General features: G+C 36.6%; 2 protein-coding genes across 2 annotated transcripts in view; one reads left to right on the top strand and one right to left on the bottom strand.

The window, feature by feature from the left end:
- Nucleotides 1-18,811, bottom strand: part of LOC135212188 (uncharacterized) — a 218,018-nt gene that overhangs the window by 129,288 nt on the left and 69,919 nt on the right. The gene's annotated exons all lie outside the window — the stretch shown is intronic.
- LOC135211781 (spidroin-1-like) overlaps nucleotides 9,937-18,811 on the top strand; it is a 51,337-nt gene continuing 42,462 nt past the window's right edge. Inside the window, exons 1-2 of the mRNA XM_064244993.1 lie at nucleotides 9,937-10,043; nucleotides 11,542-11,625. Coding sequence (XP_064101063.1) covers nucleotides 9,937-10,043; nucleotides 11,542-11,625 — 191 coding nt within the window. The remainder of the gene's footprint in view (nucleotides 10,044-11,541; nucleotides 11,626-18,811) is intronic.

Genomic DNA, 18,811 nt, shown 5'->3' with positions numbered 1-18,811 from the left:
GAAATAGATGTATTAAAACCTTTATATAATAAAATATCAGCCAAATTTAGAAAAAGAAGTAATAAAAGGTAAAATAATATCTTGGAGGTCCTATGTGTCGGAAATAACAAGCGAAACATCCATTCAAAAAGTATGGGAAAAATTCAGAAAAATAAACGGAACAAACATTAGACCACCCAGACAAGCTATATTAGATAATGGAAATAAAAAAAATTTTAGATCCCTTCGAAATAAGTAACATACTTGGGGCAAGTTTTGCCAAAATAAGTAGTGACGAAAATCTAGACAAACATTTTAAAAAAGTAAAAAACAAAGCAGAGTCTATTATACTTAATTTTTGAGACAAAGGAAGATATATATTATAATAAAAAGTTCAATATGGAAGAGTTAGAATATGCTCTCTTGAACAGTAATAATCTGCCCCTGGAGGAGATGATGTTTGCTTTGAGATGATTTGCCACCTAGCACCTTTGGCAAAATCATACTTATTAAAATTTTACAATCATTTCATATGGCTCCAGAACTTGTTTCCAGACAAATGGCGAAATGCAATAATTAATTCCTATACCCAAACCAGGAAAAGATGCTAGTAATGTGAATAAATTATAGACCTATCTCATTAACAAGTTGTATATGCAAGTTATTGGAGAAAATGGTAAATACACGACTTACATGGCACATTCGTGAAAATAAAATTTTAAGTCCTACACAATTTGGTTCACAACGTAATAGGTCTACATTAGATTCTCTGTGTAGTTTGGAAGACCATATACGTAGAGGATTTGAAAGAAAACAAATTACAATAGCTGTCTTTTTTGACATTCATAAGGCATACGACACTACATGGAGGTATGCAATATTAAAATCTTTACATAATAATAACATCCGCGGCCATCTTCCTAAATTTATTAAAAACTTTATGACTGACCGCACTTTTCAGGTGAGAATAGATAATGTTTTTTCCAAAATATTTCCACTTGAAAATGGAGTACCACAAGGTAGTGTCCTTAGTGGTACTTTGTTCACATTGGCAATTAACAACATCAGTAACATGCTACCGGTTGGAATTAAGAGTAATTTGGTATATGGATGATTTTGCAATATATTACACAGCATCACGCATAAAACATGCAGAAAGAATGATTAATAAAACTATAATAAAAATAGATGAGTGGGCCTCATCAGTAGGATTTAGATTTTCCATAGAAAAAACCCAAGCGGTCATTTTTTATAAAAGTAAAATTTGGAAAAAAAGGTGAAGAAGCAGAATTAAAAATGAGAAACCCATAATATACCAATTAGCCAAACTGCAAAATTTTTAGGTTTGATATTTGATGCACACCTCAACTGGAAAGCCCATATAACTTACATAAAATCGAAATGCAAAGAGCATTAAACCTAATTAAAAAACTCTCTCACACAAATTGGGGAGCTGATAGACATACTCTTACTATACTTTATAAAGCAACAGTGCTATCAATATTGATTATGGAAGTGAAATATATGGGTCAGCTTCAGAAGCAGCACTGAAAATATTAGACCCAATTCACAACGAAGGCCTAAGAATATGCACAGGAGAATTTAGATCCTCACCAGTCTCCTCTGTACAAGAATGAATGTGGCGAACTGCCACTATCCCTCCATAGAGAATTCATAACCATGAAAAGTGCATTAAGAATCAAAGCAAGTGATTCACCAACTAAAAGTCTATTTGAGTTAAGGGATGTCTTTATAAACAATCATTCACCACCTTTCCCAATTAGAGCTAATAGACTGTTAGAGTCATTAAATATAAATATACAAGTACCTCCAATAGTAAAGTTACCACCCCATTGGACAATGATTAAAGTAAAGACTTGCACTCACTTGAAATATTTATTTACAAAAAGTTCCGTATATACCCCAGAACAACCATAAACAAAAAACCATAGAACATATAAGACAAAAAAGTTCACATTATGCAATATATACCGAACGGGTCCAAATCGCAACATGGCGTAGGATATGCAGCTATATCGCAGAACAAAACATATCAATTTTCTTTACCCAATCATGCCTCAGTCTTCACAGCTGAGTTGTGTGCAATTAAAGTAGCTATCAAAATTATAAAGCAAACTCAATTAATAATTTTGTGATTTTTAGTGACTCGAGAAGTGCCATAGAAGCTCTTCAGAATTACAATCCAAAAAATAATATTGTACAGCAAATTCAATTTGAACTCCACAAATTATATAAAAATGGCAAAAATATTGAAATATGTTGGATCCCTGCTCAGTGGGGATAAGAGGAAATGAAGAGGCTGATAAAGCAGCTAAAGAAGCAGTCCAAATGATAAAAGCAAATGTAAACATCCCCACCAGTGATTATATAAGATATATAAAAACAATAATTGTAAATAAATGGCAAAACGTATGGGCTGAAGAGCCTGAAAATAATAAATTAAAACAAATAAAACAGGATGTTAACAAATGGAGTTCAGCATATCAAAGAGAGAGACATGCTCAAGTAATCCTGACACGCCTCCGTATAGGCCACACTCGTCTGACACACGGGCACTTGATGAGCAAACCCACGCGACCTGCTCCAGAGTGTTCAGAGTGCAAGGAGTTGGTAACAGTCAGACATGTCTTGTGCGAGTGTCCAAAGTATGACCAGCAGAGACTGTCAACTTTTGGAAATAAAACAATAAAAGAAATTTTGACAGAATCTTTTACATTTTCAGTAGTTCCAATTTTGACTTTTCTGAGGAACTGCAATTTAATTGATAAAATATAAGTTTTTTTTAGTGAATTTTAAAACAAAATTTCAAAAATTTAAAAACTTAATTCCGAATTTTAATATGCCGTTTTAGTATGTATGTAGGGAACATGATAAATGTATTTATTGTGTGTGTGTTCTAGTATGAAAGCGTTTGCCTTTGTGCATTTTTTTTTTATTTATCCTGAATGACCAATTTGGTCCCAGTTCTGGCCTAAGGGCTAGACCTGGCATTTTATCTAATCCTTCGGGCCAGCCCTAGGAGAGCTGAAAATCAGCTCAGTGGTCTGGTAAAACTACTTTTATAATAATAATAATAATAATAATGGTTGTAAAGGCCTTCACTTTGTTCTCCTTGTTAAGATATTGCTATTGAGCACTTTGGCTAAAGCCCAACTACTCTGCCTCTCATATTCCTGTAACACATTTTTATTAGGCGTACAGGCGGCCCGCGGTTAACGGCGCAATCACTCAACGGCGAATCGGTTTTACGGCGGTCGTCAAAAATAATCATTAAAAAAATAAGGCATTTTAAAGGTATCTTTACGGCACAAATTTCAGTTAACAGCGCCGCTAGCGCCGTTGTCTAACGAGTTCATACATATGTAGAAATGCCGTTCAGACCACAAAGGTTATGCAGATTATATTAACAAATTTTATGGAGAGTTATTATGTAGGTATTAGGCTAAAATATATGCCTCTGACGCTGTTCTATGCCGAAAATATCGAGTTACATAAGTGCAAATTTAGCTGTGGATGTGTCGATTCATAAATGTTCATGCTTTTGTTTAAAATGTGTATGAAAATGTATTACGTGAAAGGCATTTTTATTTCTGTACAGAAATGTGATACAAAGGCAGCTTTTGAAACTGCCCTTCACGTTATCAAATACGATGTTTTTTCATGTTCTTTCTTGTAAGCCGCCGCCTGCCGCTCTTCCGAAAATATAGATTAAAAAAGTGCAAATTAGCGATCGATGTGTCGATTTTATAAATGTTTATGTTTTTATGTTTAAAATGTGTATGAAAATGTATTACGAATAGGGTATTTTTATTTCTGTGCAGAAATATGATAAAAAGGCAGCTTTTGAAACCCCTTCAAGTTATCGACTACGATGTTTTTTTCAAGTTCGTTCTTGTATGCCGCCGTCTGCCGCTCTTCCGAAAATATCGATTTAAAAAAAAGTGCAAATTAGCGATCGATGTGTCGATTTTATAAATGTTTATGCTTTTATGTTTAAAATGTGTATGAAAATGTATTACGAATAGGGTATTTTTATTTCTGTGCAGAAATATGATAAAAAGGCAGCTTTTTGAACTCCCCTTCAAGTTATCGACTACGATGTTTTTTTTCAAGTTCGTTCTTTTGTATGCCGCCGTCTGCCGCTCTTCCTCTTGAAAATATAGAGTTAAAAAAAAAAAAAAGTGCAAATTTAGCGATCGATGTGTCGATTTTTTCAAATGTTTATGCTTTAATGTTTTAAAATGTGTATGAAAATATATTGCGTAAAGGTATTTTCATTTTTGTACAGAAATAAGATACAAATTAAGGCAGCCTTGTAACTACGCTCCACTTGTCAGGGGATGGTTTTTCATGTTCGTTCTTGTCCGCCAGTTCCGAAAAATGCATTGTTGTTATTTTATTAATTATGCATCTTTTCCATAAATCCTTTAAAAAGTTATACATTATTTCACTGTATCCAAGAATATTGTATGTTTTCTCATATTATTGTATTTTAAAATACTACGGCAAACTTAAGCCCGTATTCCGCGGAGCGGCCAATGTTGTGGTTTGAAATCAGCTGATGAATACGAGTCTGTTTCACCATAACGCAATACTGAGCGAATGCTCTTGCTTCTAGTTAGCATAAACAAAGAACTATATACTTGACTTATATGAGACAAAGTTATTTTTCCATATACAGCGTGTTTTTAGGTGGAAATATTTATTGAATATGTCTCGTTGTGAATGTGAACTACTATTTTTTTCGTTTAACAGATTACTTGTTCGGCGGCATGTTTATTGCGTAAAAAAATTACGTGATTCCGTTCGTAATATGTAATCCTTTATATCATCGTAATATGAACTTTACGTTATTTATCTTATATCGGCGTGAAACCAACAGTAAAATGTGTTCTTTCATTCTTTCAAGCACAGTAGTTTTGATTAAAATGATTTTATCCCAATTTTATCTACAGTTGTGTGTGATGGCAGACGTTTACTGCAGTTTTATCCTTGTTGCCGATGTACGATAATAGTCATTAGCAGCTTGAACAGTTTCTCAGCTTCAGTTATAACTAGGTTTAAATTTAAACGGTATATTTCCCGATTGATCTTTAATCTATATTGATCTCTGATCTATAGCGAATAAAGTTATTACATTAAGATATCTCAGTTCTATTCTATACATAACGCCATTTATAACAAATACGGTAATGTTGCACTGTAGTACGATGATCGAAATACAAGCCAAACATGTTATCCAGTTCGGTTGTACTTAGAAAAAAAAAAAAAGTCGTTTCTCGTTCGGTTGTTCGTGGCTGTACACGTTCACGCAACGAGTATAACGTTAAAACCATACTTTCATCATTCTCTTTTGCTGTTATTGAACTTATGTAACTAGAAGATGGATAAAGTAAAGTTAGGCCATTGTAATTTGATCTCTCATAAAATCGGAAACTATTGTAAGACAATAATGATCGTAACCTGAACACTACAGCTACCTGTACACTGTATAAACTTTATTATATCTTTACATACCTCTAGACACCCCACATGTACTGTACAGTTAAATTCTATAGTACTATCACTGCATAAATATAATTTTACTTATTGCGCCGTTGTGGGATTACGGCGCCTTTGACTGGTCTAGAGTTTCGAAAGAAGGTGTGCGGCGGCCGTAGGCTTTAAAATCGCTCAGCGTCGAAAATCGCTTGGCGTCGGTGGCCAGGAACGGAACCCCTGCCGCTAACCGAGGGCCGCCTGTATAAGCTTCTCTGGTATCCTGAATTCTTGCAGTATCCTCCACAATGCCTCTCGTTGTATACTGTCATATGCCTGCTTAAAATCTATAAAGGCATGCCAAGAGTCTTTATCATATTCCCAGTATGTTTCTCAAGGATCTGCCTTACAATAAATATTTGGTCAATGGCTGATCTAGACGCTCTAAACCCTGCTTGGTAATCCCCTACTATGGTCTCACTGTGTCTCTTCAGTCTATTATACAATAGCTTAGCTACAATCTTATACCCAACAGTTAAAGAGACAAATGCCTCTATAATTTCCACATTCCGTTCTATCACCTTTCTTGTGAATTGGCACAAACAGTCCCTCCTCCCATTCTTCAGGCGTTTCTTCCCTTCTCCAAATTCCAATCACAATTTTTGCCATTGCCTCTTGTAGTTGTCTTCCTCCATACTTCAGTAGTTTTGCACTAATTTCGTCAAGGGCAGCAGACTTATTATTCTTTAGGTGATTTATTATTTCTAGAATTTCCTCTGTGGTTGGATCCTCTTCATCCTCTCCCAATATAATTTCTCCATTCTCCCCAGGCTGTTCAGGAGGTGCTGTTCTTTTTAACAAGGCTCAAAATTTTATACCCATCTCTTCAATTTCCTCTCTATCTACTAAAAGATCGCTATATCTACTGCGCACCATTCCTAGTCTGGCCTGGTATCCCTTCCTGATTTTATTTATACCTTGGAACTCGGCCCTCACATTTCCCTGCCTGCTGTTGCTCTCAACTTTTTCCAACTCCCTATCGATTAGCATTCTTTTCTTCCTTCTGTTAGTGCTGCATGCCTCATTTCTTGCCTCTGTATATATCCTTCTCCTTTATGCATTTCCCCTATTCTCTATCCATTTTAATCTTGTTTCTCTTCTATGGGCTGCCTCTCTGCATTCCTCATCAAATCATCGCCCTCCCCTCCGTTGCCTCGCCCTGCCAATAGTTCTCTCTGTTGCTTCCAAAATTATAGGTTTTACTTGGTTCCAACTTTCATCATCATCCACCTCTAATACCGCAAATCTGTTCTCTGCTTCAACCTGATTGTGCAATCTTGTTTCCTCTTCAGTTTCTCAGTATCTGTCTTAGCTGTTTGCCCTCCATTCTTTCTCTTTGTTGTTAATTTTATACGTATTTTTGCTGCCACCATGTTAATTTTATACGTATTTTTGCTGCCACCATGTAATGATCTGAATCACAATCCGCTCCCTGGTATGGTCTCATATCCATCAGCACTGATTTAAATTTCCTTTTATTGGTTGTATTTCCATCAGGTGAAAGCCAAGTCCCTTTATGTTTTTCTTTGTGTGGGTACAGAGTGCCTCCTACTACTAAATTGTATTCTGTGGCTAGTGTTGCCAGTCTAATCCCGTTGTCATTACTACTTTCATGTAAGCTATGCGGGCCTATAGTTCCCGTAAAAACTGCTATTTCTTTACCTACTTGAGCATTCATATCTCCCATTATTATCAGCATATCGTGTCCTGGTACTTTGTTTAAAACCTCCTGAACTTCACCATACCATCGATCTTTGGTATCTTCACTGTCTTCTGTAAGGACATGCAATGTTACTACTGTGATTTTAAACCTTTTAGCAGTCGTCATTATTTTTGCTATCCTGCTGCTTATACCCTCAAACCCCACAACAGCAGTGTTTATCTTTTTACTAATATAAATCCTACTCCCCTCTTCATGTCTTCCATTTCTCTGCCGCGGTATGATATATGACCCCCTTATCCATCTCACACTTCCAACTTCCAGTCATCAAATCTCTTGGTAGGGCAGCTATTTCCGTAACATATCTATCCAGCTCATTTTCGAGTACATCAGCAAATCCCCCTCTGTATAAACTTTGTACATTCCAAGTAGCAAACTTTATTGGTTTTTTCCAGCTCATGATCCTATTCGTTCCATAGTCATCAACGAGTGGTCCAGGTCTATTCACTTCTTGTACGGTTTCTGTAACAATCTAGGTTTTTACAGGAAAGGGTTGTTAGCCCCTCCCTAACCTTTCCCATTTATCCAGGCTTAGGACCGGCACAGAATCACATCCATGGCTGGGTTATGAACAAGTTACAAATTTTTAATCTATATTTGTATTTTTCATAGCTAGTAAACCTGAGGTCTTAATGTTTACTTCCCACCTCTAGCTGCCCTGCACTCTTTTCCTGGGTTGAGGAAAAGACTGACGTGTCATGGGGGTCTATGTCTGGTTTGTGACCAGCTTCCACCTCATATACACATGAGTTTGCCAGATGCCACAGATTCCTGCTCTAACCATCTTTGATTGTTTTTCAACCAGTTTTCCAGTTGGCTCAAGAAGATTATCCTATTTTAAGTGCTCAGGTTTGTTAGATATGAAAAATACAAATTGATTATTAAAAATTTGAATTTTTTTATTTTTGTCGTATTGGTTTTTTTACTATATCTTTCAGAGAGAAAGACTAAGTAATTTCCAAGTAATTTCCAGTCTGTATGGTAAGAAAGATGAGTAATTTCCTGTCTGTTTTATAAGAGGATGCATACCGGGCTTCACTCTTGAGTGTGTTAAATGTAGGAACAACGATTGCTAGATCAGTGTAAGGGTTGGTGAGATGAAATAATGAATATTTTTTAAAAGTATAAGCACATGTCAGAAGCAGGTAAGAATAGGGAAAGACAGAAAAAGATTCTTTTAACTCTAGGACAGGAAGTGAGATTAGGAGTAGGCAGTCCCTGATTATCAGTGATCTAGTTTTACGGTGCTGGTCTAGCACCAATGAGAACTGGTTTTCGTTGCTGATATGTGGCAATCTCTGGTTATAAATGGCACTGATAACTGGGAATTGGAGCTATTAATGCTGATATCTGGCAGGCAATTCCTAGTTATTGGCTGGTGTTCTGATCCTGACAGTGACAATAACTAAAAATTTGGTGGTGGGTAATAGGGCAATTCCCAGGGATAGGCACCGTTGTTAAAGTGGTGATTGGTGCCGAAAATACTGCTGCCTGTACTGCTAAGTTCCTCACTTTTGCAACCTTTCAAATAGCAGCAATTTTTCCTAGTAAAGCTTCCCTTTCCAAATTTTCTCCTCAAAGCTCCTAGTATTGTTCAAGGTATGAGGCATAGCAATTAGAAGCAATGTAGCTAGCCATTGGGCTATTTGCTGCTTTATCGTTTCAGTTATTTGTCCTTTTTCGAGCTCCCTCTTGCAGCAGAGGAAGTGCCAGCACCCTCTCCCCCTCCCTGTTAACCATACCCTACCCATGCCCTGTGATCCCGTGGCTCCTTTTACTGTAGAGATACAGGGAACCGGTGTATGTCTGGGATTGGAAGCAGTTTGTGCTCATTGTCTTTTAAGGGCATGTTCACCCTGACGTATTTCCAACGCTTGGCAGCAGTACTCTTGCTGAACATTGATTCTCTGGCCTAACTAACCCACCAGCATTCAATATGGTAGTCAGGTAACTTTAACAGTAGGTAAAAGTTGTTCCAAATAATGATAATTGTCATGGTAAAATTATTTGATTATGTAACTGCTACTGTTAAAGTGGAAATAAAAAATGGAATTGCATCAGTACAATCTGGAAATGAGTGAGGGTATGTTTGGGTAATGAAAGAGTATTCTTGTGATTGTGAAACAAGTACCTGGTCATTATTCACAAGTACTGTGTACGTATATACTTTGGATGGTAAGGAAAGATGTTAAGCTCCAAAGGACTGAGTCTTGGTAAAAAGTCGGCAAATAAAAATAAATAGTTTGGTGTTGTCACAGAAAGCACTTGAGTGTTTGCCGTATTTTTACCTGAATATCACATTATTCATTCAGAGCAAGAACGTACTGTGTTTTATCTTTGTATATTGTCAGTAGATCCTTAATAGTTTTCTCATTCTTTTGATAAATGCCTCTCCAGTTTGGAAATGCTCAACAGCTCCATATAAGCTTAAAAATAAATTTAAAGAAAATTGATAATGAGCAAAAAATGAATATGGCAAATGTTAGTTTAGCTGAAATCTTGTGTTTCTTTTTAGATGTATGGAATGTATGGCATGTACGGTGACCCTTCAGCAGCCACAGCTGCCATGTCTTGGATGTCTGTCCCTCCGCCATCAGTAGCATCTGTACCGAACACAAGTGTTAATCCTCCTCCAAATCAATAATGCAAGTGGGCCTGCAGCTTCAGCAACCCCTGCTATGGATGCCAAACCTCCAAGTGGGCCACCACCATCTGCTCCACCTCCACCAGAAGACCCTCCCCCACCTCCACCACCAGATGAAGATAAAGAAAAAAATTGGCAGTGGTAATTCAGCCATTGGTAGGTGCCTTCAGGTCTAATATGTACAGGCAGTCCCTGGTTACTTCATTCAAGACTTTTTTTACGTATGATGGTTGCCCCGTGGCGCTATTAACTACAATTTCCAGCGCTGTTATTGGATTTACAGCACTGTTACTGCTTTAACCCCTTCTTTACGGGTGTGGTGAGCAGAATGTAAACATTGCGTTTGCTGCCGAACTGAATCTCTCGGTAGTGACTCAAGTTTGGAGGGGTGCCGATCGTAAAAACAAAATATTTGCCAAAAATACACTAATCAAGACAGGCTAATGAAATTATCAGGTATTATTAGCACTATAATAACGCATATTCTCTGTTAGTTTTTATCATCCTACAGGGAAAATAAATGATTTTATGAAAAAAAATAAAATGTAGAAAACTCAGTTGTTCCGTTGTACAAGGGACAATGGCGTGGTCGGTGAGAAAAACTACGGTCTTGAATAGAAATTCGGTCTTACAGAATGTTGGTATATCGCACCTGGAACATGCACATGAAGTATTATCAAAATAGAACCGTAAATAAGCACGTAATAACAAAAAAAAGAGCAAAAACTAAAGCGAAAGCCCCGCCAATAAATATGGTAAATCGGCAAATTTTTATAGTATATCTTTCAAAAATTGGTCAGTCATTTTCTACGTTTTCTAAGATTGAGTTTCATCACAGAAAACAACTTTAGGGCAATCAGGGGTATCTAAACTAATTTTTCAAGTTTCTTGTCCTCAGAAAAAATTGCTTTTTCTCTGGTTTGGTTTTTTTATAAATATAAAGTTACTATAAGGCTTTATTTCTACCTTCATTTATCTGGTGTTCATATCTTTTATTTGTAAAATGTAATGTGAATAAATAAATAAATACAGTAAATGATTTGATACAACTGGTTTTTTTACTTGGGTAGAAGTTATTACATGTTTACGCTTGTCTGGTTTTGTGATTTTTGTTGAGACGCAGTTCATCTGTACCTACACTACTATAGCAAAATAATAATATTTTTTTGGGTTCATCATACGTCTGGCATCGTGTCATACTGTTTATTTTCTGCTCCAACTCTTCAAAACCGAAATTACAGAATGATTGGAAGTCCTATCTGAAAAGAGGAGTTTTGGTGGTACTACGCATACCACCTTTATGCACCCGGTGCGGTGTAGTAGACTTGAATGGTGGTACCCACCTACCTCCAAACAAACTTTCGGTAATGAAGAGGTTAACAGCGCTGTAACCTGGACAGTAACAGTGCTGTAAGTGCTATTTATTCCCATTATGATTATGATGATTGGGTTAAGGTGATAAATGGCTTACAGCCCCTTACCAGGAATGAAACCCCTTGCTATAACCCAAGGACTGTCTGTATGTATATAGAATTAATTTTATGTATCTTGTAAAATTTTTGACTTTCATATATTGTAGTATCTCCATATTTGATTACTTCTTTTCTTTATGAATATTTTAACTTTTTTGTTATTTTAGGGGTTTCGGTGGTGGATATTCAACAATAAGCAATACCAATGCAAGTAAGAATGCTTCAGGAGATGATGCAAAGTTGATGAATCTGTAAGTCCTCATTTTGCTCTTATGTGTTGACTTCAAAATACTAGAGCTGTTTTGCAGTTTTAATCACAGAATCCTACCTTTAACAAGTCTTATTAAATATTTTTATTAAGAGTATATCATTAATATGAATAACTTACTAAATTAAAGGATTTCATATAAGTAACTTACCAAGTAATTACATAGTTATACTTTTCCACTTGTGTGGCAGCTTAAATTGGAAATTCGCAGCAGCTGTTCTTATTTTTTTCCTGTAGGTGACTACCCCACCCTCTATCCAGGAACAATAGGTACAACAAAACAGGGAAAATCACTTCTTTTTTGCTTGGTTCCTACCACGGCAGATCAAAATTCGAATTTTGCGATGGTGCTGCTATCGCTTTGTAGTTGACAGAGACCCACCCACTTTTGCAACTGCCAGATACAACACAGCAGAGGTCTTTAGTTTCATTTTCTGCCAGCTGCTGACTAACGTCAGTGTTTTTTGTGCAGATCTTTCATCTATTTTTGGTACATTTGCTTCATGTTATTGGTGAAGTGTTCAGTTTTGTGTGGCTTTGCACTGTATTGTGTTAGCTGTGGTTAACTTCATTACAGTTTTTACTCATTGTCTGACTCTTGTTACTCATTATAACATTTATAAAGCGATTGGGAGTGATAGAAATGCACACAAGAAATATCCCACCATTTGAATATTTGAAAGACTATAATGAACCTAACAAAATTCTTGTTGATTTCATTAAAAATATTTCTGATAAAGGAATGCCAAACTCAAAACCTCTTCCAACAAAACACAAAGTCCCATGGTGGTCCAATAAGCTAACAGAATTAATAAATATAAAACTCAATAGGGAGATGAGTAGATAATTTGAATTGAAAATTCAGTAAAATAAATAAAGCATTACCAATATTAGAAGGAACTTTACAAAAAATTACTATTATTACTAGAAATTGATACATTAAAATCTCTATACAACAAAATATTTGCTAAATTTAAAAAGGAAGTAATTCAAAGAAGAATCATTTCATGGATGAAGTAGGTATCAGATTACTCAAATAATATTCCCATACAAAAAATATGGGAAAAATTCAGGGAGAAATATGGTACCCATGGTGAACCACCTACTAGACATTCCATATTAAAAGATGGTAAGAAAATACCTGATCCATAAGTAATATAATAGGGGAAAGCTTAGCAAATGTAAGGAGTGATAAAAAATTTAGAGAACAATTATTGCTCAAAAAAAGATATAGAACTAATAACTATAAATTTTGAAACTAAAGATGTATTGTAATAGAAAATTAAAGTGGATGAGTTGGAATATGGTCTCTTGAACAGTGATAAATCTGCTCTTGGAGGTGACAATATTTTTGAGATGGTCTGTCACTTATCACCTTTGGCAAAGTTATAGTACTTATTACAATTTTATAATCATTTATGGCTTTGACATTTATTTCCTGAGGAATGGAGTAAAGCTATAATAATTTGTATCTTCAAACCTGGAAAGGATCCCAGTAATGTAGATAATTACAGACCAATTTCTTGAACGAGTTGCTTATGTAAAATGTTAGAGAAGATGGTAATTGCTTGACTAAGAGCACATTCAAGAGAATAAAATTTTTACTCCCTCTCCACATCAGGTCAGTGTAACAGATCTACATCAGAATCTCTCTCTAATTTAGAAGACCATATATGTAGTGGTTTTGAACAAAAACTAATCACTGTAGCTGTCTTTTTTGACATTGAAAAGGCATATGGTACTACATGGAGGTCTGCCTTTAATAGTAAAATCACCTCCTCGGACAATTAATAAAATGAGAATTTGTACATGCCCGAATTATTTATAAAAAAGTTACTCATACACCAGAACTCCATAAACAACATACAATTGAACATGTAAGCCGAAAAGGTGCAATTTATGCAACATATATTGAAGGATCTAAATCATAGCACAGAGTGGGATATGCTGCAGTGTCTCAAAACAAAACTTATCACTTCTCTCTACTGAAATCTCTACTGAATAATGCTTCATTATTCACAGCAGAATTGTGTGCAATTGCATTGGCTATAAAAATAAATATATTTAATAATATTGTGATTTTTAGTAAGTTGAGAAGCTCTACAGAAGTTATTCAGAGTTACAAATAGAAAAATATTGTACAACAAATTAAATTATTTCTCCATAAGTTATTATATAATAATGGGAAAAATATAGAAATGTGTTGGATTCCTGCCCACATAGAGATAAAAGGAAATGAAGCAGCAGATAAAGCAGCCAAAGAAAGCAACCCACATGACAAGATCAGATGTGAATATTCCTGTTCCTGATTAGGTAACACAGATAAAGGTGGGATAAGAAATGAATGGCAATATATATGAATGAAGAACAAGGAAATAATAAAATTAATAAAAAACTAATGTTGATAAATGGAATTCATTATATCAAGAGAGAGAGACATGCACAAGTAATTCTGACATGTCTCCATATAGGCCATACACGTCTGACACATGGGCACTTAATAAGCAGCCTACATGGCCCAGCTCCCAAGTGCTCAGAGTGCACAGTGATAATAACGGTCAGACGTGTTGTGTGAATGTCCAAAGTTTGACTAGCAGACTGTCAAACTTTTGATAATAAATCAATGAAGGAAAATAATTTGCAATCTTTTGGCATTTTCAGTCGTTTCCAATTTTTATGTTCATGTAATTTAGTTGATAAAATATAAATTAAGGTAAATGATAAATACAAAAATCCTTAGATCATTTAATGAATTTTAAAAACTAAATTTTTCAATGCTCTTTAACTTATTCCAATTTTAGTTTTGCATGTATGTAGGGATACATGAGTAAATCTGTTTATTGTATGCATTTGCTCCAATGTTAGTATGTGCCTTTGTGAAGTTTTTAGTTAAGTTTGATACTCATTTGTTATCACTGAATGAACTACTGGGTTCTGAAAAACTATTGGGTCCTTCCAGAGCTTGGCCCCCGGGGCCCCTAGACCTAGTTTCTTTATTTTAATCCTTTGGCCATCCTAAGAGAGCTGAAAGTTAGCTCAGTGGGGTTTAACTACTTTTACTCTATATTGTATTAAGTGGGACACACTTCTCATTTTGTGAAGCCTGAAGGAGCTTTTCATTTGGGCAGAACAGAATCAAGTGAGGATTGTCACCTGCTTTATCCAAGGGAAAATGAACGTCTTAGCAGACAAACTAAGTTGTCAGGGGCAGATCCTTTCTGACAGAGTGGACCATGAACTCCATGGTCTGCAATAGTAGTGTATGGAAGCTGTTAGGCAGGACAACTGTTCAAAGAATCACCGTCTTCCTATGTTTTGTTTGCCGGTTCCATACCCTCAGGCATGGACAAGTGATGCAATACTTGTAAATTGGTTAAATTTGGACCTTTATCCCTTCCCTCCATTCAACATGGTAAGGGAGATCCTCAACAAATTTCGGGGCTATCACAATGTGACAATGACCCTGATAGCTCTGTTTTGGCCACTCAAGAAATGGTTCCCAAACCTAAAACTTCTAATCGATTTTCCCAGATTGCTCCCTCAAGATCCATATTTACTCAAAGAGCCCCACCTTTGATGGTTCCATCAAGGACCATCTGCTCTAGCTCTTGATTGGCTTCAGACTGTCTGGAGGCTTGTCAGAATGAAGGGAATGTAAAGGCAAGCTGCGGAAGCTATTGCAAGATGTAGACGTCAGTATTCTTGCCAAGTCTACCAATCCAAGTGGACTGTCTTCTGTTGATGGTTTAGCAGTCATAACATCTCGTCTGCTAAAACCTCTATAGCTCAGATAGCAGACTTCCTCCAATCCCTGAGGACTGCCAAGGGGCTCTCTTCATCCACAATGAAAGGCTTTAGAGCAATGCTGGGGTCTGCATTTAAGCATAGGGGCCTAGATTTGGCTTCTAACCAAGACATTGATGTCCTCATTAAGTCCTTTGATACGTCCAAGCAAATGAGTTGACTATGTCTTGGAACTTGGGTTTAGTTCTAAAGTGGTTAACAGTCCCTGCCTATGAGCCTCTGTTCCATGTCCTTTTGGAACTGACAAGAAAACTCTTCCTCGCAGCCTTGGCCACTGCCAAATGAGAGTGAACTACAGGTTATAGACAAGCAAATTGTCTTTGCACAAGGAGATGCAGCCTGTACCTTTACACTAGGTTCCTGGCCAAAAACAAGATAGCATATGGGCATACTTGTATACCATTAAAAATCTTAATATCCTTGGTCCAGAAGGGAGGAAAAACGAAAAGGTGCTTTGCTGGTTAGGGCCCTCGGGTATTACGTGGACAGAACCAAGAGAATCAGGGGTCCTTCCAGCAATCTCTGGTGCTCTGTCAAGGATCCCCTGGGAGGCGGGCGTTAGGAACCGTTCCCATTTTCTATTCAGATTTTCTCTGTCGCTGGTACTGTCAACACCTGTTTTCATTACCTCCGTCATTGGATTTTGGAACTTCTTTGGCTACTTAAGTATCCTGATTGATTTTTGGTTATTGATTTGGATCGGTGGCTAGGCATACGCTAATTGTGGAATTATTTTTGAATTTGTCTTATCGACTAGCGTCAGAATATGTTGTTAGCAAGAATGTAAGGTGAGGCTACCAAAAGCTTCGGTAGACCCCCACACAGTGTGCGCGAGTTGTAGGAAACGTGTTTGTATGTTTGATGACCGCTGCAAGGAGTGTGAAAATATGTCTGATTCTGCGTGGAAGGCTTATGAATCATATGTACGTAAACTAGAACGTGATAGGGTAAGGAGGTCTTCCTCCAGGAGTGTAACACAAGTTACCCATCCAGTAGAATTTATCCCTCCAAAACCTGTGATGCCTTCGGGCCCTACAATAGTGTCTTTGGAGGGTAATACCCTATCTATGATTCTTAAATCTTTGCGTAGCCTGGAATCATGCTTGCATTGGAAAGTTTTAATAGTGCAGTGAAGTGTAGTGATAATGCCATGAGTGTTCATTCTATCGCGTAAGCGTATAATTTCTCATTGACAAAACACTACCTCGCGATGGCTCTCCCTACCTCGGCGAGGAAGAATGTAGTAAGGAGGTAGCTGTCCAAGTGTCTACAATACTCTACGTTTGTTCATAAAACTTACCAGTCTGATATATATATCTGCCGGGTAAGTGTGAACAAGCGTTGTTGTATCATAGTAATATTATTTTTGCCCTTACGTCATATTTCTATCACGTGGTTGTATGGTTCAAGTTATATACTCATACCGTAGTTACCCCTACGGAGGACAGCCGAGAGTACGATTATTCTTATAACATTTAATTGATTCTCCCTGCAACTATTCAGGGGTTGCCGGTTTCCCTTTTTGTTATTTAAGGTATTGTTACGACAATACCAAGTCAGCCTTTTATATTTAGCAAATTCAGTTTCGCTTAACTACCAGTTTGATGGGTTTTTTTTCTACTCTAGGATGATGATAAACCTATTCATTCGTAGAATGGAGTAGCTGGCAACTCAGGCAGAGCAGTGCGAGAACGACGAACGTGCTCTGCTGTCACTAATGCCAGCTCAGTTCCAGCTGATTGTCTGCCATGCGCGGTAGGTTACGTCTCTCTCTCTCCTGCGGGATTGACGGACTAACCGTATCTCTACCCTACAATCACGGACTTTATCTCGGGTTGAGGGGAATTCTAGCATACATGACTGAACATCTTCTTCACTTTGCGAGAATTTTTCATAAAAAATATATACAGGCGGCCCTTGGTTAGTGGTAGGGGTTCCGTTCCTGGCCACCGACGCCAAGCGATTTTCGACGCTGAGCGATTTTAAAGCCTACGGCCGCCGCACACCTTCTTTCGAAACTCTAGACCAGTCAAAGGCGCCGTAATCCCACAACGGCGCAATAAGTAAAATTACATTTATGCAGTATAGTACTATAGAATTTACTGTAAAGTACATGTGGGTGTCTAGAGTATGTAAAGATATAATAAAGTTTATACAGTGTACAGGTAGCTGTAGTGTTCAGGTTACGATCATTAGTCTTACGATAGTCCGATTTTATGAGAGATCAAATTACAATGGCCTAACTTTATCCATCTTCTAGTTACATAAGTTCAATAACAGCAAAAGAGAATGATGAAAGTATGGTTTTAATGTTATCTCGTTGCGTGAACGTGTACAGCCATGAACAACCGAACGAGAAACTAGACATTTTTTTTTTTTTTTTTTCTAAGTACAACTGAACTGGATAACATCTGTTTGGCTTGTATTTCGATCATCGTACTACAGTACAACATTACCGTATTTGTTATAAATGGCGTTATGTATAGAATAGAACTGAGATATCTTAATGTAATAACTTTATTCGCTATAGATCAGAGATCAATATAGATTAAAGATCAATCGGGGAAATATACCGTTAAATTTAAACCTAGTTATAACTGAAGCTGAGGAAAACTGTTCAAGCTGCTAATGACTATTATCGTACATCGGCCCAACAAGGATAAAACTGAAGTAAACGTCTGCCATCAAACACAACTGTAGATAAAATTGGGATAAAATCATTTTAATCAAAACTACTGTGCTTGAAAGAACACATTTTACTGTTGGTTTCACGCCATTATAAGATAAATAATGTAAAGTTCGTATTACGATGATATAAAGGATTATTGCGAACGGAATCACGTAATTTTTTACGCAATAAACATGCCGCCAACGTAATCTGTTAACGAAAAAAATAGTAGTTCACATTCACAATGAGACATATTCAATAAATATTTCCACCTAAAAAACACGCTGTATAAGGAAAAATAACTTTGTCTCATATAAGTCGCAAGTATATAGATATTCGTTTATGCTAACTAGAAGCAAGAGCATTCGCTCAGAATTGCGTTATGGTGAAACAAACTCGTATTCATCAGCTGATTTCAAACCACAACATGGCCGCTTCGCGGAATACGGGCTTAAGTTTGCCGTAGTATTTTAAAATACAATAATATGAGAAAACATACAATATTCTTGGATACAGCGAAATAATGTATAACTTTTTAAAGGATTTATGGAAAAGATGCATAATTAATAAAATAACACAATGCATTTTTTGGAACTGGCGGACAAGAACGAACATGAAAAACCATCCCCTGACAACGTGGAGCGTAGTTACAAAGGCTGCCTTAATTTGTATCTTATTTCTGTACAAAAAGGAAAAT

The sequence above is a fragment of the Macrobrachium nipponense genome, chromosome 40 (genome assembly GCF_015104395.2).
Source record: "Macrobrachium nipponense isolate FS-2020 chromosome 40, ASM1510439v2, whole genome shotgun sequence".
NCBI lineage: Eukaryota > Metazoa > Arthropoda > Malacostraca > Decapoda > Palaemonidae > Macrobrachium > Macrobrachium nipponense.
Note: the sequence above shows the minus strand (reverse complement) of the source record. Positions and strands in the feature narration are given on the sequence as shown.